The 19727-nt window shown below is 43.1% G+C and overlaps 1 protein-coding gene across 2 annotated transcripts in view; it reads left to right on the forward strand.

Annotated features, from left to right (window-relative positions):
• Positions 1-19727, forward strand: part of map2k6 (mitogen-activated protein kinase kinase 6) — a 39490-nt gene that overhangs the window by 6471 nt on the left and 13292 nt on the right. The window contains exons 1-8 of one of the 2 annotated variants that reach the window (XM_070545821.1): positions 7208-8213; positions 9926-9989; positions 11612-11660; positions 12017-12130; positions 12779-12898; positions 14581-14697; positions 14776-14827; positions 15697-15824. In XM_070545821.1, the coding sequence (XP_070401922.1) occupies positions 12092-12130; positions 12779-12898; positions 14581-14697; positions 14776-14827; positions 15697-15824 (456 nt within the window). In that variant the 5' untranslated portion in view covers positions 7208-8213; positions 9926-9989; positions 11612-11660; positions 12017-12091. Of the gene's footprint in view, positions 1-7207; positions 8214-9925; positions 9990-11611; positions 11661-12016; positions 12131-12778; positions 12899-14580; positions 14698-14775; positions 14828-15696; positions 15825-19727 lie in introns of those variants that run through there. The other variant, XM_054749483.2, reaches the window with a different exon arrangement.

Below are 19727 nucleotides of genomic sequence, written 5' to 3' on the forward strand. Positions count from 1 at the left end.
TGGATGCGTTTGCTTTCCCTCAGGCTGGCCCCAGTACCTGACCCCCAACCTCTGCCTGTAGCTGCATGTTGCACAGTGTTCTACTTTGTCCTGTAATTTCTGTTTTCACTGCATACATTGTTTTTTGATGATGATTGTTCAAATGTCCTGCTGCAAGACAAGAAATAATCGCTTCATATTAGAGCAGAGGTCCATCCATCCATAGGCCGCTTATCCGAGGTTCGGTCGCGGGGGCAGCAGCCTAATTAGGGAGGCCCAAACTTCCCTCTCTACAGCCACTTGGGCCAACTCCTTCAGGGGAATCCTAAGACGTTCCCTCGCCAATCGAGAGATATAGTCCCCCAAGCGTGTCCCGTGCCTTTCCTTTAGGTCTTCTCTTGGGTGAACTTGCCCGGAAAACCTCACCAGGGAAGCGTCCAGGAGGCATCCTTCTGGCTCAGCTCTCTTTTCACCATGACAGATTGGTACAACGACCGCATCACTGCAGACACAGCACCAATCCACCTCTTGATCTTGAGTTCCATCTTTCCCTTACTCGTGAACAAGACCCCGAGATACTTAAACTGCTCCATGTGAGGCAGGACCTCGTCCCTGACCTGGAGAAGGCATTCTACCCTTTTCTGACTCAAGACCATGGTCTCAGATTTAGAGGAGCTGATTCTCATCCCAGCTGCTTCACAGTCGGCTGTGAATCGCTCCAGTGAGAGTCGAAGATCATGTTCTGATAAAGCCAACGGGACCATATCATCTGCAAAAAGCAGCGGCCCAATGTTTAGGCCACCGAAACCGATCCCCTCAACACCTTGGCTGTCTGTAAAACTTTTGAACAGAATTTGTGATAAAGGAAAGCCTTGGCGGAGTCCAACTCTCACCGGAAATGTGACTAAGCTCCGACACCGACCATACAGGGACTTAACAGTCCATATCAGAGGGCCCCCCGGAGTACCCCCCAAAGGGCCCCCAGGGGGACGCGGTCGAACACCTTCTCAAAATCCACGAAACACCAACCAATCTACTTGTGTTTTTGTGGAGCAGAGATGTTTTTGTATTTGTGTGTGTGTGTGTGTGTGCTAGCAGCAGGTTTCCAGATTTCTGAGGATTGGGGTGGTGGGGGTGTTGCACCATAGCACACATGGTGCATTCGAACTGACTGTGTGTAAATACACACATTAATGTTCCACATGTCACAAATGCAGGTTTACCTGCTGCTCTGCTCGCTGTTGCCAAAACCCGCCCGTCTGAATTTGTCTCCAACATCTATGAGAGGAATAAACATTTTGCTGGAGAGTTAATTATATGAGTAGAGATTTTCATTCCTCTAACGTGAATATTAAACAGTAAAGCATTTGAGGGCAGGCTAAAGTCTACATTATGAAACAGGCCAGAGGCTTTACACCTAACTCGGTATCGGCTCTGACAGAGGTTTTATCGAGTCCAGTTATGCTTGATCAGAACTCTTTGCTCTGCTCTCCAGAACAACCGCTTGGGTTCTGACTAAAGCAGAAGAACTTGCAGCTGCTGTGTCATGTTGCCGCCCCGGATCGGGCTGGTGACGGCAACATTCCGAATCAATCAGCCTGATCCAATGACGACACGAGTCCCAAAAGAGCTGGCAACAACTGTAAGCTGAAGGAGCTGCCATCTTTGGAAGAGTAGAGTATCTAGTTGTGTGTGTGTGTGTGTGTGTGTGTGTGTGTGTGTGTGCGTGCGTGCGTGCGTGCGTGCGTGCGTGCGTGTGTGTGTGTGTGTTAGTTATTTTCAAACTCTCCTCTGTTGGCCCCTCCCTCCATGTTCCTGCCCCTCTTTGTGCTGATGTTTGCGGTTTGCTGCCTCCTTGCCTTCCTGATTGATCTGTCTTCCTCCAGCTTTGTGGAATTCCATTGAGGAGCTCTTGGGATTGTTTGAATTCCAGTCGGAGTGCATGTGTGGGTTAGCTGCTGGCACCGGGTGTCCTAGTCATCCCGGCTCATTGTGTCTCCCTCTTGCTCTGAAGCTTCCTGTTCTCTCTCCGTTTCTGTAAAACCCACCGTAGGCTCGTTCTCTGCCTTCAAATCAAGGGCGGTCATTAAACATTTCGTAACAGCAATACAAACATTTTACCAGCATCTATTACTTTTATTTTGTTTAAACCTTGGTTCACACCCCACAGCACGGAGGCCTTAGCAGTGGTTAAGTGTAATAAGTTATTTTAAGGCTATACACAACTCTGACTTTCACCAGGTCCATTCCTTACTTTGTGGCTTCCATATCTCCGATCTGCCTCGCAGTCAGATTTTAGTTTATATGTTTACTTCCTGTCCCTTCCTCCTATGAGAACACTGGAACTCATATCAGCAAATACAACAGTTATAGGAGATAGGGCTTTGCTTTCCTCACTGAGCCTAAAGCCTTCTCCCCGCACTGGTGCTGGTCCATGCAGACCTGCCAGTTTGGGTCCAGGCCAGTGGTGTAGTGGTACACCTCATTTACAGTTGTAATCCTAAACAACAGTTTAATTTTCACACACTGTGGATTTCCCGCCTTGTTTTGTTTGTTGTTTTATTGTTTGTTTCATATTTGCTAACACTGACTGGATAAAGGTGAGGCAAGCCACTGTCACAGTTGAGGCCTGAATTATAAAGGCGAGGTTGTTCAGGTGAGTCAAGCAGTCATGCGTGAAGTTGGAGAACATCCATTCCACACATCAGGACCCAGGCAGGTTGTCAGGAAGTGGTGTTTCTGTACAGTGTTCACAGAATCTGCTGACTGGATCTTTAGAGACATCAAATGAAAAAGTATTTGCAGCAACAAAAGCATAATTTTTCATATTATTATGACACTGAGTCATCTTAATATTAAAATCCCCATTGCTGGCACTGTATTTGGTATACTTACCTGTCAAAGGTGTCCAATAATACCACGATGGCTGTGTAAAAAGTCATCAAGAGCCCTCCTCAACATATGAGTGAGCGACCCACGTAGTTAGGTATGAGAGGCATCTGACCCAGAGCACTGTGCCTCAGATCTGTTCTCCTCAAATCAATTTTGTGATAAAACCCATGCTAGCCTCCTAACAGGTCTTTTACTTGATTTGCCAAAGTGCAGCTCTTTGCTGAAGCTTTGAAGGCCAGCTCCAGGCGATGGGTCATGCAGTGGATCCCCAGGACACGATTGCTGTTTTGTGCTTTTAGCCTGCTGACCACACTTCTTCCCTCCCGCTATCACTGATGCTCCATCAGTGGCACAAGCGACTAGCATTTCCTGCTACTTATCTTCCCCACAGACTCTTGTCATCAAACTGGTCATGGCCTTGGTGATGCTCTCTGCATCTACCCTTTTCACCACTTGTATCCCAGCAAAGCTCATCTCTACCTTCTTTCTCTTACGTGGACAGACATCCAAGATTTCCTCTTCTGTCATGTCTGCGTCGGCTGACCCATCTGACATGATGCTGTTGAAACTGGCTTCTTCTATCTCTGAAGGAGTTGCTCTAAGCTAATCTGTGACTACTACCTGTGTTTATTTCTTTCTTTTCATCAAATCTTTAGTGTTTAATTTGTCATTTTAACCTGAACCCCCATAATCTAACTGGGGTAATGGTGGCTCAGGAGATCACCCTGTAACCAGTGGGATGCTGGTTCGAACCCAGATTATGTCCGTGTCAGATGTGTCATTGGGTAAGACACAGATCTTAGAAACCTGCCTGTAATCAGCAGCCTCACCTCTGTCAATGCACCTTAGGGCAGCTGTAGCTACAGTGTAGCTCACCACCACCAGGAAGGGTGTGGTTCACTCAAAAACATTTATTTATTAGTGTTTCTGATTATAATCGTTCACTCTGGAGTTTTTCATGCAGGCTGAACATGAAAATAGTCTCCTACACCTATCTCCGGCATTAGCTTCTGATAGAAAATAGACTGTGAAACTCAAGGATTAGAAAATCCTGACAGATCTACGTCACGCTGCCACTTAACGTTCATGACTCACCCATCACGACTCACGGCGGGGTAGGGTGTTGTTGGTTTGAGGTCCAGGAAACAGCAGTTCATGTCTCGGCTGATAGAAGCTAACCGTTAGCATTAGCAACTCCACCACACAGCACAACTCCTTCAAGCTTGAGTTTTTTGTGGAGAAAAACATCAGTGTTGCAAAGTAAATAGTTAGTGTATCTAAGGATGGGTACCGAATTCGGTACTTTTTAAGGTACCGACCGAATTCCATAGTACCGACCGAGTACCGATTCACTTCATTTCAAACGGTGCCTTGTTTCGGTACCCGTCCTTCATAACGAGAACTTGCCAAGTCAGCTGCGCATGCGCAAGAGCGTTATGTCGTTGCTCGCTGCGAGCGAGTTGTAAACAGAGCAGCACGGTAGAAAGAACGCACGCTAACACTTGGGTCCACTTCACTAAATGTGATGGGTAACTGGGTGATGATGAAACCAGCGACAAACAACGATCTAAGTGAGACATCCTCATCTTAATCTGCTCCAGTAGGTAAATAAAATGTTTAAGATAATGTTACCTTGATATGTTAGCCTCCGTTTCGCTAATGGTGCGTTCGCTTTCTCCTCGGAACTCCGAATTTCCGACTAGAAGAACATGAACGCGCTCTGAAGTTTGGCTTCACTTTACTAAATGCGACGGGTGATTGGGTGAAGATGAAACCAGCGACAATGATCTTAAGTGTGAGGCATCATCGTTTTAATCTGCTCCAGCAGCTAAATAAACTGTTTAAGATAACGTTAGCTTGATATGTTAGCTTCCATTGCCACCATTGTTATCAGCTAATGGTGCGTTCGCTTTCTCCTCAGAAATTCTAACTTCCCAGTAGGAAAAATCAAATGAAAAAAGACGGCAAAAGGAATGAAGATACACAGTAAATTTAGTTCACAGTAAAGATGTTTGCTTCAGTTTAATTATCAGCTTATAAAACTACAAGGACGATGTTAATACAAACAGTTGAATGTTATTTATCGTGATATTTATCAAATATTGTTATATATTGAGAAAAATATAAATTTAATTATAAAAAATAATTAAAATAATAAACACTCAAAAGTATCAAAAATTGGTACCGTTAAGTACCGGTATCGATTCCTAGGTACCGGGAATTAGTATCGAATCGATTCATATGTCAAAGGTACCCATCCCTAAGTGTATCAGTTAGCCAGTCAGCGGTGAGATGAACAAGTATCAGGTAATAAGACTCCAAGTCCTGTCATCTGAAGCTCTCCTCTGATGTGGTGATCTCCTAGATTCTGAAACAAGCGCATCAGGGCTTTTTGTACCCAAAGTACGACTTACAAGGCATTCATTCCTATTAAGAGACCACTGCAAATGTATTGATTAAATGAGTGAATTAGTCACATCTCAGTGTAAATGGATGAATGACTGAATATTGTAAAGTGCTTTGGAGTCCTCTGACTCAGCAAGGTGCTGCACATGTGTGGTCATTCATCATAACTTTAATTGCAACAGCAAAATGAATGTACACTTGATCTTCACTGTCCGTAAAGGGTTGCTTTGCATCACTTACGTGTAAATCCGTTCATAATCGCTGGCTCTATTTTTACTGATGGTGTGTTCACTTCTAAACAGTATGCTGAACTGTTCATGCTGGGCTGTTTCAGGCTGCACAGCACCCTCATAGCAGCAGTTTTCTTTGCTTGAATGATGCATTTCATCTCCTTGTGGCATTTAGATGATTCGTGGTCCTTGATAGCCTCTAATTTTTCAAACATTTTTGTGTTTTGAGTATCAGTCTTGCTGCTGGTGTGCATCTGCTGCTGACAGAAACAAAACCTTTACTTGCTGATCTCATCAAAAACAATCCAGAAGCATAAATCTCCATCATCAGTTCCTTTTGATTTCTTATAACATTTTTTTTTAAATTTTGGGTTCTTCAGTTGGCTTCTCTTGACAAAAGCTTGCATTACTGAAGGTTCTTTTTACTGATGATGGGATTTAACTAAGGAAGGCTAGCAGCAGCTCGTGTGCTTTACTGGTGCAGACAGGTCAGTTGTACAGAGATTTTGTTTCTTCTGTTAAAATGATGACATTTGAACCCAAGACCTCCTAGCTGGGAAAGCAGTCGAGCTCTCTGCACCATCACAGAACCTCCTTCAGAACTTACAGCTTATTTCCTTCAGCTCCTGTGTTTCAGACACATTTTTGATTGTATGATTTTTATTTATTGTTTGTTTGTGGCTGTGAAAGCTGCGTGTATCAGACCGATGAACAGACTGGAGTTCAGGAGAAACATGTTTGGACATCCTCGCAGTTTATGTAAATGAATTTCCATTGTTGTGTTTGTAAATTAAATATTTGAATCTTCCCGCATATTTTGACATGAAGCAGAGCTGCAGTTCCTTCTTTCCTGCCACTGAGATTACATAATCCCATGCACCCCCCCCCCCCCCTTATTTTTCTTCCACCTCTGCTTCTCCTGCGGTTCCTCCTCACATGGTTGCAGTTTAAAGTCGAGACGAGTCACTTTATGCTGGTTCCTTCAAGTCTGACCATTTGTGTTGGAGGTCAGCATTTTGGTAGGAGGTCGCTGCGTGCTGTACGACCGACGTGCAGAGTTTTGAAGAACGTGCTGCTTTTTGTCTCATGATCTAAGTGCAGCTGGAAGGTAGGAAGAGTTTTCACTCATAAAGAAGAGTTAAGGATGCTGCGGCTCCAAACAGCAAGCCTTTTGATCGTTATGACGAAGGTCAGGGACCTGACAAACTTCCAGGTCTGGTAGATTTCCTCTTTTACCTAACATGGAACTCCTGCTGCACGCTTTTTAAATCAGATCGGACCATCATGGTGAGTTAATAGCTCTTTCTTCTAACTGAATATCATCATCTGTGGTGATCGATGTGTTCTGTCATCTTGACCGGAGATGCACCTGGTGTTGTTGGTCTGCATGTTGTTGGGTTTTCTAGTGTCTTGTTGTCTGTGTAAACCAGGGGTGTCCAATCCTGGTCCTGGAGGGCCGGTTTCCAGCAGGTTTTGTGGTTTTTCTGCTCCAGCAGGCTTGATTCAGTGGTTGAAACACCTGTGCAGCAGCTCATCGGGCTCTGCAGAAGCCTATTAATTAGCTGCTGATTGAAATCAGGTGTGTTGAAACAATAGAGTTCAAACTAAAACATGCAGGATACCGGCCCTCCAGGACCAGGATTGGACACCCCTGGTATAAACGCTTGTAGCAGATGAAACTGACAGCCTCTGCAGCAGAGCTGCTGGGAAAGTAGACATCAGGAAACCATCGGGATGAGATGAGAGGTGGTGAGGATGGTGGATGAGGACAGAGGTGTGAACTCGACTTCTAGACTTGGACTCAAATCAAAAACACCAGTTAAGACTCTAGGCATGAATTGGACTTGTTGTTCTGGACTTGAACAGTCCTAGTTTTATGTAATCAGAGCTGAAAGTAACGGCGTGATGGCTGATCCAGTGTGGATGGATGGGCTGATGGAGGAGCATCATCACTGCACCAATCAAATCCATTCTGTTTACCTGTTAGATTAGTATTCCAGCATCCCCTTAAATCAGGAGAGGTGGCAAAGTGAAGTTACATGTGTGTATGAAGAGCCCTCCTTTACTGGTCTTCTTTCTTATTGACGCCTGGTTAGGAGAGGAGCTGCAGCAGCAGCACCAGTATAGAAAATGCTTGTGCCTTCAGGACAGACTGGTCCATCCACTTCTACTCCTGCTTGTATTTTCCCTCAGGACAACAATGTGAGAAATTCCAGTTATTCCTCTGGCTCTGCTCCATGTTCCCTGCAGAGACACACCTTCACTGGAGCTTTTAATAACCTGCTGTGACATCAGTTGCATGGAGCGTCGGATGCTTCCAAACACACACAGAAAACAAACCCGAGCTCTCACAAATCTGCAAACAGACAAAAATAAAAACGTCACGAAAGTTTCGGTTTTATTTGGGTCTCAAACTGCGGAGGGTTCAGAGAAAAGGTTTGCCTTTTTATTTTTTATTCCTCCTTAAAACCCCATAAAAAACCTCTGCCTGAATCCCCTCTGGATCTTGATTGAGTCATGAGTAAATACAGGCTGGACTAGTCTGAGGAGGTTTGATCTGGAGCCTTCCTGCAGTCGGCCGTGACTAACACGCCATTCAGCCGTTAAACGGTCAGTCCACATGGAACCAGAGCGCTGGTCTGACATCTCTGCCTCACAGAAACTTTACATTCAGTCAGGATCTGGATCCGATAGCCTCATCCAAACGTGAGTACTGGTGAGGATCTGGGGCTTAGAAAGATCTTGTTGTTGTAGATGTGTTTTTTTTTAGGAGCAGAGCGTTGGTGCTTGTCGGGTTTGATGGAGGTATGAATGTTTGACGGGCCCGGAGAGCGAGCGCCGTGTCGGGGTTGGAGATCAGAGGTGTTCTGCTGCTGGTGGTCTGGTCTGATGTTACACCGAGCTGTCACGATAAACACAACTAAGTTATTAAAAGTACATAACAGAGAGGTCAGTTTAATCTGGAATAAGAATTAATCTGTTGTTTTTAACCACCATCGGTTAATCTAAAGAGCTAATCTCGTGTTCTTGGATGCTGTAACAGAAGAGTTGTAAGGATTATTTATGTCACCAGTCTGAACAAACTCAGATCTGTTTCATTTAGTCTTTCTGCAAATCTGTAAAAACAATCACCTTTAATCTAAAATTAGATTATTAATGTCTCACACGCAGCTTTAAACCACTAACGCCACATGTTACATATCATGCTATCCTTTTGTTCTGGCGTCCCCAGCATTCTTAAAAGCTAGTTTAGTTTGAATAACTGATTCTTTATTGAAAGCTTTTATGGAAACAATTTCTCTGTATTGACCCATCCCCGAGGAGCAGTGGGTTGCTGTTTGTAGAGAACCTTAGGGGTTCAATACTCCGACACGTGGCCTGCCCAGGCTGTAACAAGAAGGAAAAGATGGTGAGGAACTGGAGGATGATTCAAATGTTGCAGCAGTGGGTGAGGACAACGATCAAATCCAAAATGTTGCCAAACCGTTGTTGAAGGATCTACTCGACCAACTCTACCACCGCTCCCACTCATTGTTGCTGTATGGGTAGTTATTGATAATTTGTTGTTCCTGAGGTGAACTGCTCAATATATCGTGATTTTGATTTGAGGCCATATGGTTCAGCCCTACCAAGGACCCAAAAACAACAACAGACTGAGTAGGGCTCGAACCTGCAACCCTCCGGTCACAGGTGGTGGTGGTGGGGAGGGAGGGGGGGCACTAAGCTCCTTGACCACAATTGCCTGCAATTCGATCGAATTTTCTAGATGTCTACAAATGTTCAGTCATTTACACACACACGCACACACGCGCACACACACACACACACACACACACACACACACACACACACACACACACACACACACACACACACACACACACACACACACACACACACACACACACACACACACATTTATATGGCTTCTGGTAGTTATAGATATCATTTGTGATGTCAAAACTAAAACTGCCTGAACAAGGTTGTTACAGTATAGAAACACACTAATCCGGATTAGTGTTTAATTTAAACATAAATAATCCCATAATTCATTGATGGTTTGTTTCCTTTAGTTTAGATGAATCATTTCTGCTCCTCGACATGTTGTCTGAAGCTTTTAGCAAAACTAAGTTGGGACAAAAGATGAAAAGCATCTGTTTTCTAAAGTATTATTACTGCAAATATTACTGTTGCTATATACACTAATATTTTGTGGTTTTATTACCTTTAAAGTTTATGTTTTTATTAGAGTTTGTAGATTTTTATTGTTTGTAGTTTATAGAAAAAGTTACATCAATAAATAATTATCAGGTGTTTTATTTTGTGTCTATATTTCTATAGTAAATGTTAAAGAGGCCACATGCTTGACTTCTCAGCCTTTTATTCTAGGTTGACTGAATTCTTGTGTTTGTTTCCAGCGAGGAAGAAGCCGGTGCTCAAGCTTTCCAGGGAGGTGTTTGAGCAGCCTGCCCCTGCTGCTGTGTAAGACCTTTTATTGATCCTCACTTCCTGCTTCACACACACACACACACACACGCACACACACACACACACACACACACACACACACACACACACACACACACACACACACACACACACACACACACACACACACACACACACACACACACACACACACACACACACACACCTGATTTTTTTAAACAGCTGAACAGGTGAAATAAAACCCAGCAGACACTTCCTGTAAAAGTGATCGGTCAGCTTCTAAATTGTGAGATTTACTGTTTCAACATTAAGTCACTGAGAACAGACTCGTTTGTTTTGAAACAGGGACTGCAGTACCCACATATGACCACAGGATGTCATTTAAGCTTAAAAAGGTCAAATTTATTAATTTCACCTATTTGATTCATATTATAGTTATTTATTTTCATTCATTACCAGCAGCTGCAGACAGTTGGTGATATTAAATATCCCTGCATCTATCCATTGTCTGTACCCACTTAGACTCAGGGTAATCCGCGGGTCCTTAAAAAGTCTTAAAAAGTCTTAAATTTGCTTTTCCAAATTTAAGACCTTAAAAATCCTTAAAAATGACAGATAATCCTTAAATACAGTTTCCAAAGGTCTTAAATTACCAAAGACCCAATAAACTAGATTCTTTTATTTCTATTAAAATTTTGCGAATTCCTAGTAAAGCATTTTTTGTGTATGACGTTGGCGTAAGCGGAACCGTACACATTCAGCTGGTTGTGAAAGGGGGCTATTTTTAGATGAGCACATTAGCTGGTTAAGCTAGTGGGAGCTTGCGCCATGGGGAAGCGCAAGTTTAATGGTAACTGGATGGCTAATCCCACCTTTGCGACGTGGTTAGCATCGGTTCCAGGCAATAGCTGGAAATTATAGCTTAAATTTAATTTTAAAAAATTGCTTAAATTTGGTCAAAGTGGTCTTAAAAAAGGTCTTAAAAAGTCTTAAATTTGGTTCCCTTAAACCTGCAGATACCCTGTAGACTGTACAGTGTGTATGTGTGCGGGGGGTGCGCTCTAGTGCCTATTTCCAGCAATCTCTGGGTAAACGGGCGGGGTCCATCCTGAACAGGTTGCCAGTCCATCACAGGACAACACAGAGACACACAAGACAAATAGCCAAGCACACACACACACTCACATCTAAGGACAATTTAGAGAACCCAATTCACCTGACAGTCATGTTTTTGGACTGGGGGAGGAAGCCGGAGAACCTGGAGAGAACCCACGCATGCACCACTGCGTCGCTGTGCAGCCCTGATGTTAGATACAGTATATTTCCAAAATGTGCAACAATAACCTCTCTTAAACCCGCTACATTAAAAACAAATGCTAAATTCTTTATTCTTATTTCTTTTGATGATCTTTTATTAATTATGTATTATATTTTGTGTAATATTTATCATATTTAATAATTGGTGATAAAGGTTTGGTCTATCCTCTCGTGCTGAGTCTAATGTTATGAGTGCAAAAGACTGATTGAGAGTTTTTGTTTCTATATTTTATTCCAGGTTTTGTTTCTGGCTCTGCTTTATCCTGGATGTTCCCGAGATGTCTGATGAAATCCAGTCGAACCAGTTTTCTTTAACAAGGTGTGTTTTTGTGTTTCAGACCCCCAAGAGATTTGGATTCAAAGGCTTGTGTAACAATCGGAGAAAAGGTGAGTCTGGGTGTGTGTTTGTCCTGTTATTCTGTGTGTGTGTGTGTGTGTGTGTGTGTGTGTGTGTGTGTGTGTGTGTGTGTGTGTGTGTGTGTGTGTGTGTGTGTGTGTGTGAAGATCACAGCTGATTGTGGGAAGACTGGAATGCTTTTTAACTTCCCTCAAGCAGTAAAAATATTTGTTTTAAACTCGTCTAATTGGAGAAATTTTCCACTAGCGGAGATCCAAAAGGTTTCTGTAATTGGAAGTTTTTTTTTTTTTTTTATTCTGTTTAACTGTCTGAAGCATCACTACAGGAAGCGGTTTGTTTACTTATTTATGAATTCTCTGACATTGTTGTCATGTTGTTGGAGCAGAAATGTGAGGTGAAGGCTGACGACCTGGAGCAGATCTGTGAACTGGGGCGAGGGGCGTACGGAGTCGTGGACAAGATGAGACACGTTCCCTCTGAACTCATCATGGCCGTGAAGGTGATGGAATGATCCAGAGCCTGACTTGGTTATTGTCACTTTTAAAGAGCAAGTCACCCCCTACCAGATTCTTACTCAACTCCCACTTCCTGTTGGAAAAATGCAACAAATGCTGTTGCCTAGCAGACCGAGAGGGTGGAGCCGCTAACAAATACACACACTCACGACATTGTGACATCGTAATGTACCATCTAACATCATAGTGTACCTCTTAGCCAATAGCGACGGCAGATTTAAATTCAAATGCAGTGCAGAGTTTTTACCTGACGACGGTGCAACACTGACAGTTTTAGGCAGAATATTTAAATTTTAACTAAGATGCACTAAAGTGCCGAATTATTGACTACACGTGTCTGCGGCACTATCAGACGCTCATTTATATAGCTTATCAGCAAAAAAAATGTTGATTTGGAGTGACTTGCTCTTTAAGTAGCTTTTAGACTTGGTTTGAATGTTTCTCTGCTGGTTTTTAAAGCTGTTGATGGTCTTTGTCATGCCTGTTCATCAGATTGCTGCTACAGACCATGTAGTCAGATTTGAAGTTGTATTTTTTCTTGATCCAGACTGAATCTAGAGTACATCTCCACCAGTTCTGATCCCAGACTTTGTTTTGTTCTGGTTGCTTCTGCTTATCTGTCCTGTATCCAGAGGATCCGGGCCACCGTCAACACTCAGGAGCAAAAGAGGCTGCTGATGGACCTGGACATCTCCATGAGGACGGTGGACTGTTTTTACACCGTCACCTTCTACGGAGCTTTATTCAGAGAGGTGACATAAAACGCTCATCTGTAAAGCTTGGTTTATGCTTGACGCATTCACTTTCCGCTCGGTGATGCGGCTCGCGGATGGAACGCGCTTCACAACTCGCATCGTTTATGGTTCATGCGGCTTGTCTCTGCGGTGAGCCAATATTCTCCCAAACTGTAGGGGGCAGCATGGAGCTCTACGGCATGCATCCAACACTACACCATAGTAGAAGTAGAAATTACTGTTTACAACATGGCTTTTCAACATTTTTAACAGTGTCCTCGTCTTTTCCGACAGTGCGAGCTATTTCTCTCCAAGAATTATTAACAACATGTTGATCACGGTGATCTCTGAGAGCTGAATCATACAAATGTCAGTATTTACGAACCTCTGCCATACTAGTTCTTGCCGGTCCGCCATGTTTTTCCGCGTCCGACCGTCCGCGTGGTTAGAAATTTTCCGAGGTGCGCGTTGCGGAAATTTGGGGCCGTGCGGAGACGCGGTCGAGGGGCGTGGTTGTTAAAATGACGCAATTTCGCCGCGCGGAGCCGTGCGGACCTCGCGGACGCGTCAAGCATAAACCAACCTTAAATCATCACTAGAACATTCGTCTGCTGAGTTTTTAAAGAAAGGAACAAAAAAGTATAAATCTTTTAAAGGAACCCTTTAGTTTTAGCAGCAGGCTTTATTTTGCAGAAACAACAACTCATAAACTGTCACAGGTTAAAAGGTGAAATAAATAAATAAAGATCAGAGCAAACAGGAAACACTTTTCTAAGTAAAAGTCATAAATAAACTTGAAATCCTGCTTCTTCAGATCAACCTGTAATTTTTATTTAGAGATTTTGTTTTAATTTGAACATATTTATTTGTAACTGTTTAGTTTAAAAAAAACAACTAAAAACGCCTTTATTTTTAACAGCTGCCAGCTGTTCCTTTGGTTTGAGAAAAAGGTAAATAAATGCAAGTAATAAAAGCCCAGACGTCGCCAAGAAAACAAAGACAGAAACTAAATATAAAATAACGCAAATATTACTTATTTAAATTAATGACAAGCCAACATCAAGAATTTAAGCTTGAAGGGAATTTAATAATACTAATATTCTATTATTGATTATTTTTACATTCATATCTTTATAAAGCTTTTAAAGTCAAATGTTTGTTCCAGACTGGTTTAAATCCCCAAGGAGGGTTTAAATTCTGTAAAACTCATCACTGATGTAAAAAATTAGTGTCATTCATCACTCACAATTCTCTCTACAGCTCAGTTATTTGGTTCTGATCCATGTTTTAGACTCAGTCGTGTGCAGAATAAAGAGGTTTGATTGTAAAAGAAATGGTTTAATAAACTGGTGACAGGTTAATATTATGTCCTTTTTAATATTATATATATATATATATATATATATATATATATATATATATATATATATATATATATATATATATATATATATATATATATATATATATATATATATATATATATTATATATATATAATATTATATATTATTATGTGTTTGTAAGATTTGACCTGGTAGTGAAATAAAACCAGATTTCAGGTCACGTGGGCAAACCTTCACACTGGGTTTATTTGGTTTTCTAAAAATGATAAATTTTCCTTGCAGTTTTCTAAACCTGCACGTAAAAGTGAAGCGTAAGAATAAAAAACAACAAGCTTGTAACACCCCCTGTTACCAGGGCGACGTTTGGATCTGTATGGAGCTGATGGACACCTCCCTTGATAAGTTCTACAAGCAGGTGATTGAGAAGGGCATGACCATCCCTGAGGACATCCTGGGGAAGATCGCTGTCTCGGTGAGTCTCAGCTGAGCAGAGCTACCCATCTGGGTTACGTTAGTCTTGTTTGCTCATTAATGGCGTTTGTTGTTACAGATAGTAAAAGCTCTGGAGCATCTGCACAGCAATCTGCAAGTCATCCACAGAGGTAAGAGGCTGAGAGGAGGCCCATTAGCTCTCCGGGTCTACTTCCTCCCTTTAAGCCTCCTCACACTTGGTGCCGTTTTAAGTTCTCATTCTCTGCTTCTGTGCACTGCTCAGTCCTGCAGGTTGGAAAATATCCAGTTCAATTCAACATCGAGTTTATTTCGTCTGTAATAAAAAGCCACAGAGGGCATGTAGACTGTACGGCCATTTGATGATCTGTAGGGTTCCTTTACAGAACAATGCTCAACCGGGTCAGTTTAAAACACAAAACACTAACGCCGTCTGTTTTAGGAGAAGCATCAAGACGAAGATTTTCTCTAGAGTTGATCTCCATTTCCTCCTGGTTAGGATCGGAACCAGAGCCCTTCAGTAAAAAATAAAAATGACTTGTTTCTTTGGTCTCGTTGGACTTGAGCAGCAACAAATGGGCCATTCCCATCTGTACCGGGTCGGCCCGGGCCGGGTAGCGTAGGTTGTTTACATATCTGGGTGGCCTGGTATTTTTCCGGGCCAACCAAGGCTCATCCTCAGCCCTCTTCTCGAGGGTGTCTGCTTCAGGCCGACCAGGGCCAACACACCCACTGCTGACAGCAAATTCACACCTTCCATTAGAGCAAGCCTCTGATTGGTGGGTAGGATCAGCCCACATGGGCTTAAGACAAGGATGTGTGGAATCAACCGGGCCAGGCTGGGGCAGACTGGGGCTACCCGGCCCGGGCCGACCCGGTACAGATGGGAATGGCCCATAACTGTCCTTTTTTATGCTATTGAAGCTGTAGGAGGGAAAATGAAGGTCAATATTCTTCTTCCCAAGATCAGACAAATGTTTTCTTTCCAAACTAAATCACCTGTCTCCTGACATTCCTCCAGACGTGAAGCCCTCCAACGTTCTGATCAACACCCAGGGTCAAGTCAAGATGTGCGACTTCGGCATCAGCGGCTACCTGGTGGACTCGGTGGCTAAGACCATGGATGCTGGCTGCAAACCCTACATGGCGGTAAGCAGAACAACAACGCGTGAATTAGACCCACCTCGAATAAAAAAGTCTTCTCCACTGATGTTTTTTCTAAAGGTGGTTTACAAACAAATTCAGAACACTAAAGAGCTCCAGAACTGAGCTGCAGTTTAGAATTCCTCTCATTCACTAAAACACAAAAACAGACGAGAGAATCAAAACAAACAGGAATTTAAGTGTTTTATAATTTAATTAAATTGGCCTGTTGAGCTCGTCTATCCAGTGTAATTAGAGTACTCTAGTTAAATTAGTTTACCATAATTTCCGGACTATAGAACACACCTCAATATAAGCCGCACCAACAAAAAAAAAAGGTTTTCTACACACACGCCGCACTCAAATACAAGCCGCGGCGCAGCAGCCACATGCGGGTCTCCGGCGCACAGCGCATGTACGGCCATAACATAAGATAATTAGACAGAAAGACGCGACACGGAGGTTTTTCGTTGTTGTTTAAATTCAACAAAATGAATTGTAAACACGGGTGAACGTGCCTGCAAGTTTAGAAAAGAAAACTGCACTGATAGCATTCATATTTCTGGATGGTTATAAAATAAAAACAGCACTGACACCTTATTACCGGTCATTTGCATGTTTAGAAGAAAAGAACAGCGCTGACACAGCATTAATAAGCCCTGGATGATTAGAAAATAAAAACTGCACACAAAACATGCCTGGTTAGTAAAGAAAACACACTTGCCTACCAGAAGAAGTCATTCGCTCTCATCTTCCTCTTGTGCACTAAAGCCGTTAAAGTCCTCTTCTTCAGTGTCGGAGTTGAACAGCCTCAGAAGAGCTTCGTCACATACCTTTTCTGTGGCGATGTGAGTGTCGCTGTCCGTGTTGCTGTCATCATCCCCGGGTGAAGATGGCTTGAATGAGCTCTTCCCGCTGCCGTCTCCAGCGCCGAACCATGGATTCATTCATGCCAAGCTTACGTGCGGCAGCACTGTTTCCCTCCTTTACTGCCCGAGCGATGGCCTTCAACTTAAATGCGGCATCATGAACTCATACGTGTAGTTACCATGATGAGGGGGTATGGATTAGAAAAAAATTCTTCGTCGTGCCGGCTGCTTGCATGTGCTAAATTAAAATGGGCACTTTCTTCCATTTCCACTTTTGACTTCCACCTGTTTCACTTTCTGCTATAGCGCCCCCTGGCAGGTGAAGGAAAATCTTCAGTAAAGCCACACCTCATATAAGCCACATGGTTCAAAGCGTGGGAAAAAAGTAGCGGCTTATAGTCCGGAAAATACGGTACTAGATCAGGACCTCTTCATGGATCTTTTAACATCACAGATTCTTTTCAGCTTCACAGAAAACCTTCCAGGCAGTTCCCTATCTTCCTGGATTTGTCCTGATCACATCCTGGGTCCCACTATAGCCCTGTCCAGTCCCAATACCCACACTACAGCCTAGCGTCCTCTATGAAGTGCACTTGGTGGGAGAGCATGGAAGGCTTTGAGTGCGTAGTAGACAAGAGTGCAAATAACTGCAGAATTGGGCCAATGAGCATTGTGTCATCGACCACTATCCTAAATGAAGATGCCGGTTGCTGTTGTGTTGCTGCTTAAAACAGCTCTTACATTACTGGTACGTCGTGTACAAAACTCCACACCAGTACCGTTAACAGCTGACAATATTCTTCATATATGTAGGTAGGGCTGGGGAATAAATCAGTAATTTATCACTATTGAAATTTTTGACTCTTTTGTATGCTCATTCTGTGTTTAATGTCATAATCCATTACTTAGTATTTTTTGCACAGTTTAGTAAAAAAAAATAGTTTTTACCAGATGTGTTTCGACTAATGCCTCTAGTCATCATCGGAGTTCGCCAGTGTTGGTGGCGTCACGTGCATTTGTCCGCGGGCAGCAGAGCACCATGCTGAATTTATGGAACCCCAAAAGTACATAAACAGAATACTCCACTGAGACCAATAGTTGACAGCATGGAAACACCGACATATAACATGGCAATGAAATAAGCAGAACCATCAGCCCACTATTAGGCAACGCAGATCAACACTGTAAAAACAGCACAGAACTAACAAAAGAACTGAAAAAGGTTACAATAGAAGACAACGACAAACTGATCTCACGAGTGCTTTGTTCACAAAACACCAACCCCAAAAACCAACAACATAGTCGTTAACAGAATCAGACAAGATACAACTTTACATAAAAGGACAAACCTCATAGCAGACGACCTAGCACGACAGCTAACTCCACTTACTTCACTTACAACGGAGTCATATGCAAACAACTAGAAGGCTTTGCCATCGGAAGCCCTCTATCAGCCACCCTTTACCAGTTCATCATAGAAGACCTGGAACAAAAAGCCATAGCCCCCCAGACTGCAAAATAAAACTATGGAAACGCTACGTGGGCAACATATTAGAAATCATTCCTAGCTGACACAAACAGAGACACTAGCAAAACACCTGGACAGCATTGGCGTCACCAACAACATAAAGTTTACGTATGAAGAAGAAAAAGACAACCGCATAGCGTTCATGGACATGAGAATAAGCAGGCAGACAGACGGAACACTAAAAATAAACACATACAGGAAACCAACACACACGGCCCAATATTTATTATGGACATCAGAACACCCCACTATACATTAAATGTCTGTTATCAGTACATTAGACCACAGAGCTAATTCAATAACAGAAGAACAAGACGGCGAACTGGAGGACCAACACATACAAAGGGCATTAAAAACCTGCAGATACACAACATGGGCAATAAGAAAAGGAAAAACGAACCGGAAACACAGAAAGACTAGAACCAAAACCAGTACTAACCCTTCCGTTTATCAAAGGCATAACAGAAAAAACAACACACCAACAAAACCATACATGACCGTCAGGAAAAAACTACTACACCCAAAATGACCCACACTTGTATAGCACCTCTCAGACTAAGGATTCCAAAGCGCTTTACACTACAGTGTATCATTCATCCATTCACACACACATTCACACACTGATGGTGATGAGCTATGATATAGCCACAGCTGCCCTGGGGCGCACTGACAGAGGCGAGGCTGCCGAACACTGGCACTGCCGGTCCCTCCGACCACCACCAGCAGGCAACATGGGTTAAGTGTCTTGCCCAAGTACACAACAGCAGCATTCTCTGTCCGGAGCCGGGATCGAACCTGCAACCTTACGATTACTGGACAACTTGCTCACCCTGTTGAGCTACTGCTGCCCATGTGGAGTCACATTCGAAATAACACGCAAACTCTGCAATAAAACATACACAGGGGAAACGGGACGCTAACTCAACACACGAAAACTAGAACATCAGAGGGAGTGCGAGAGGGAAACAAGTCGAAGACACACAAGAGCAGTGAAATAAGAAGCAGAAAGCACAATAAAGAAATCTGCCATAACAGACCACTGCACAAGGGAGAATCATATAATGGACTGGGACAGAAGGATCACAAGCGCAGAACAACAGAAATATAAAAGATTAAGGTAGCGATAGAAATAAGGAGACATGGGCACAAAACCATGAACAGAGACGATGGAGTATTCACATTGGATCACGCATGGGACTGTGTCATCAGCAAGGAGGCGCAGGCAGCAGAGGGCAATGTTGTGCTCCACTGCCCGCTGATAAACAGAAGTGACGCCACCAACACCGGCAAACTGATGATGTCTAGAGGCATTAGTATTTTATTGATATTGTTTTCTCCAAGTCAGTAAATTCAAGAATAAAAAATATGAAAATGTGTGTGTAGGTCGCGAGGGCAGTAGCCTAAGCAGGTTAGGCTCAGACTTCAGCCACTTGGGCCAGCTCCTCAGGGAGAATCCCAAGGCGTTCCCTGTCCAGCCGAGAGACATAGTCCCCCCAGTGTGTCCTGGGTCTC

Source organism: Nothobranchius furzeri, chromosome 16 (genome assembly GCF_043380555.1).
Source record: "Nothobranchius furzeri strain GRZ-AD chromosome 16, NfurGRZ-RIMD1, whole genome shotgun sequence".
Classification (NCBI taxonomy): domain Eukaryota; kingdom Metazoa; phylum Chordata; class Actinopteri; order Cyprinodontiformes; family Nothobranchiidae; genus Nothobranchius; species Nothobranchius furzeri.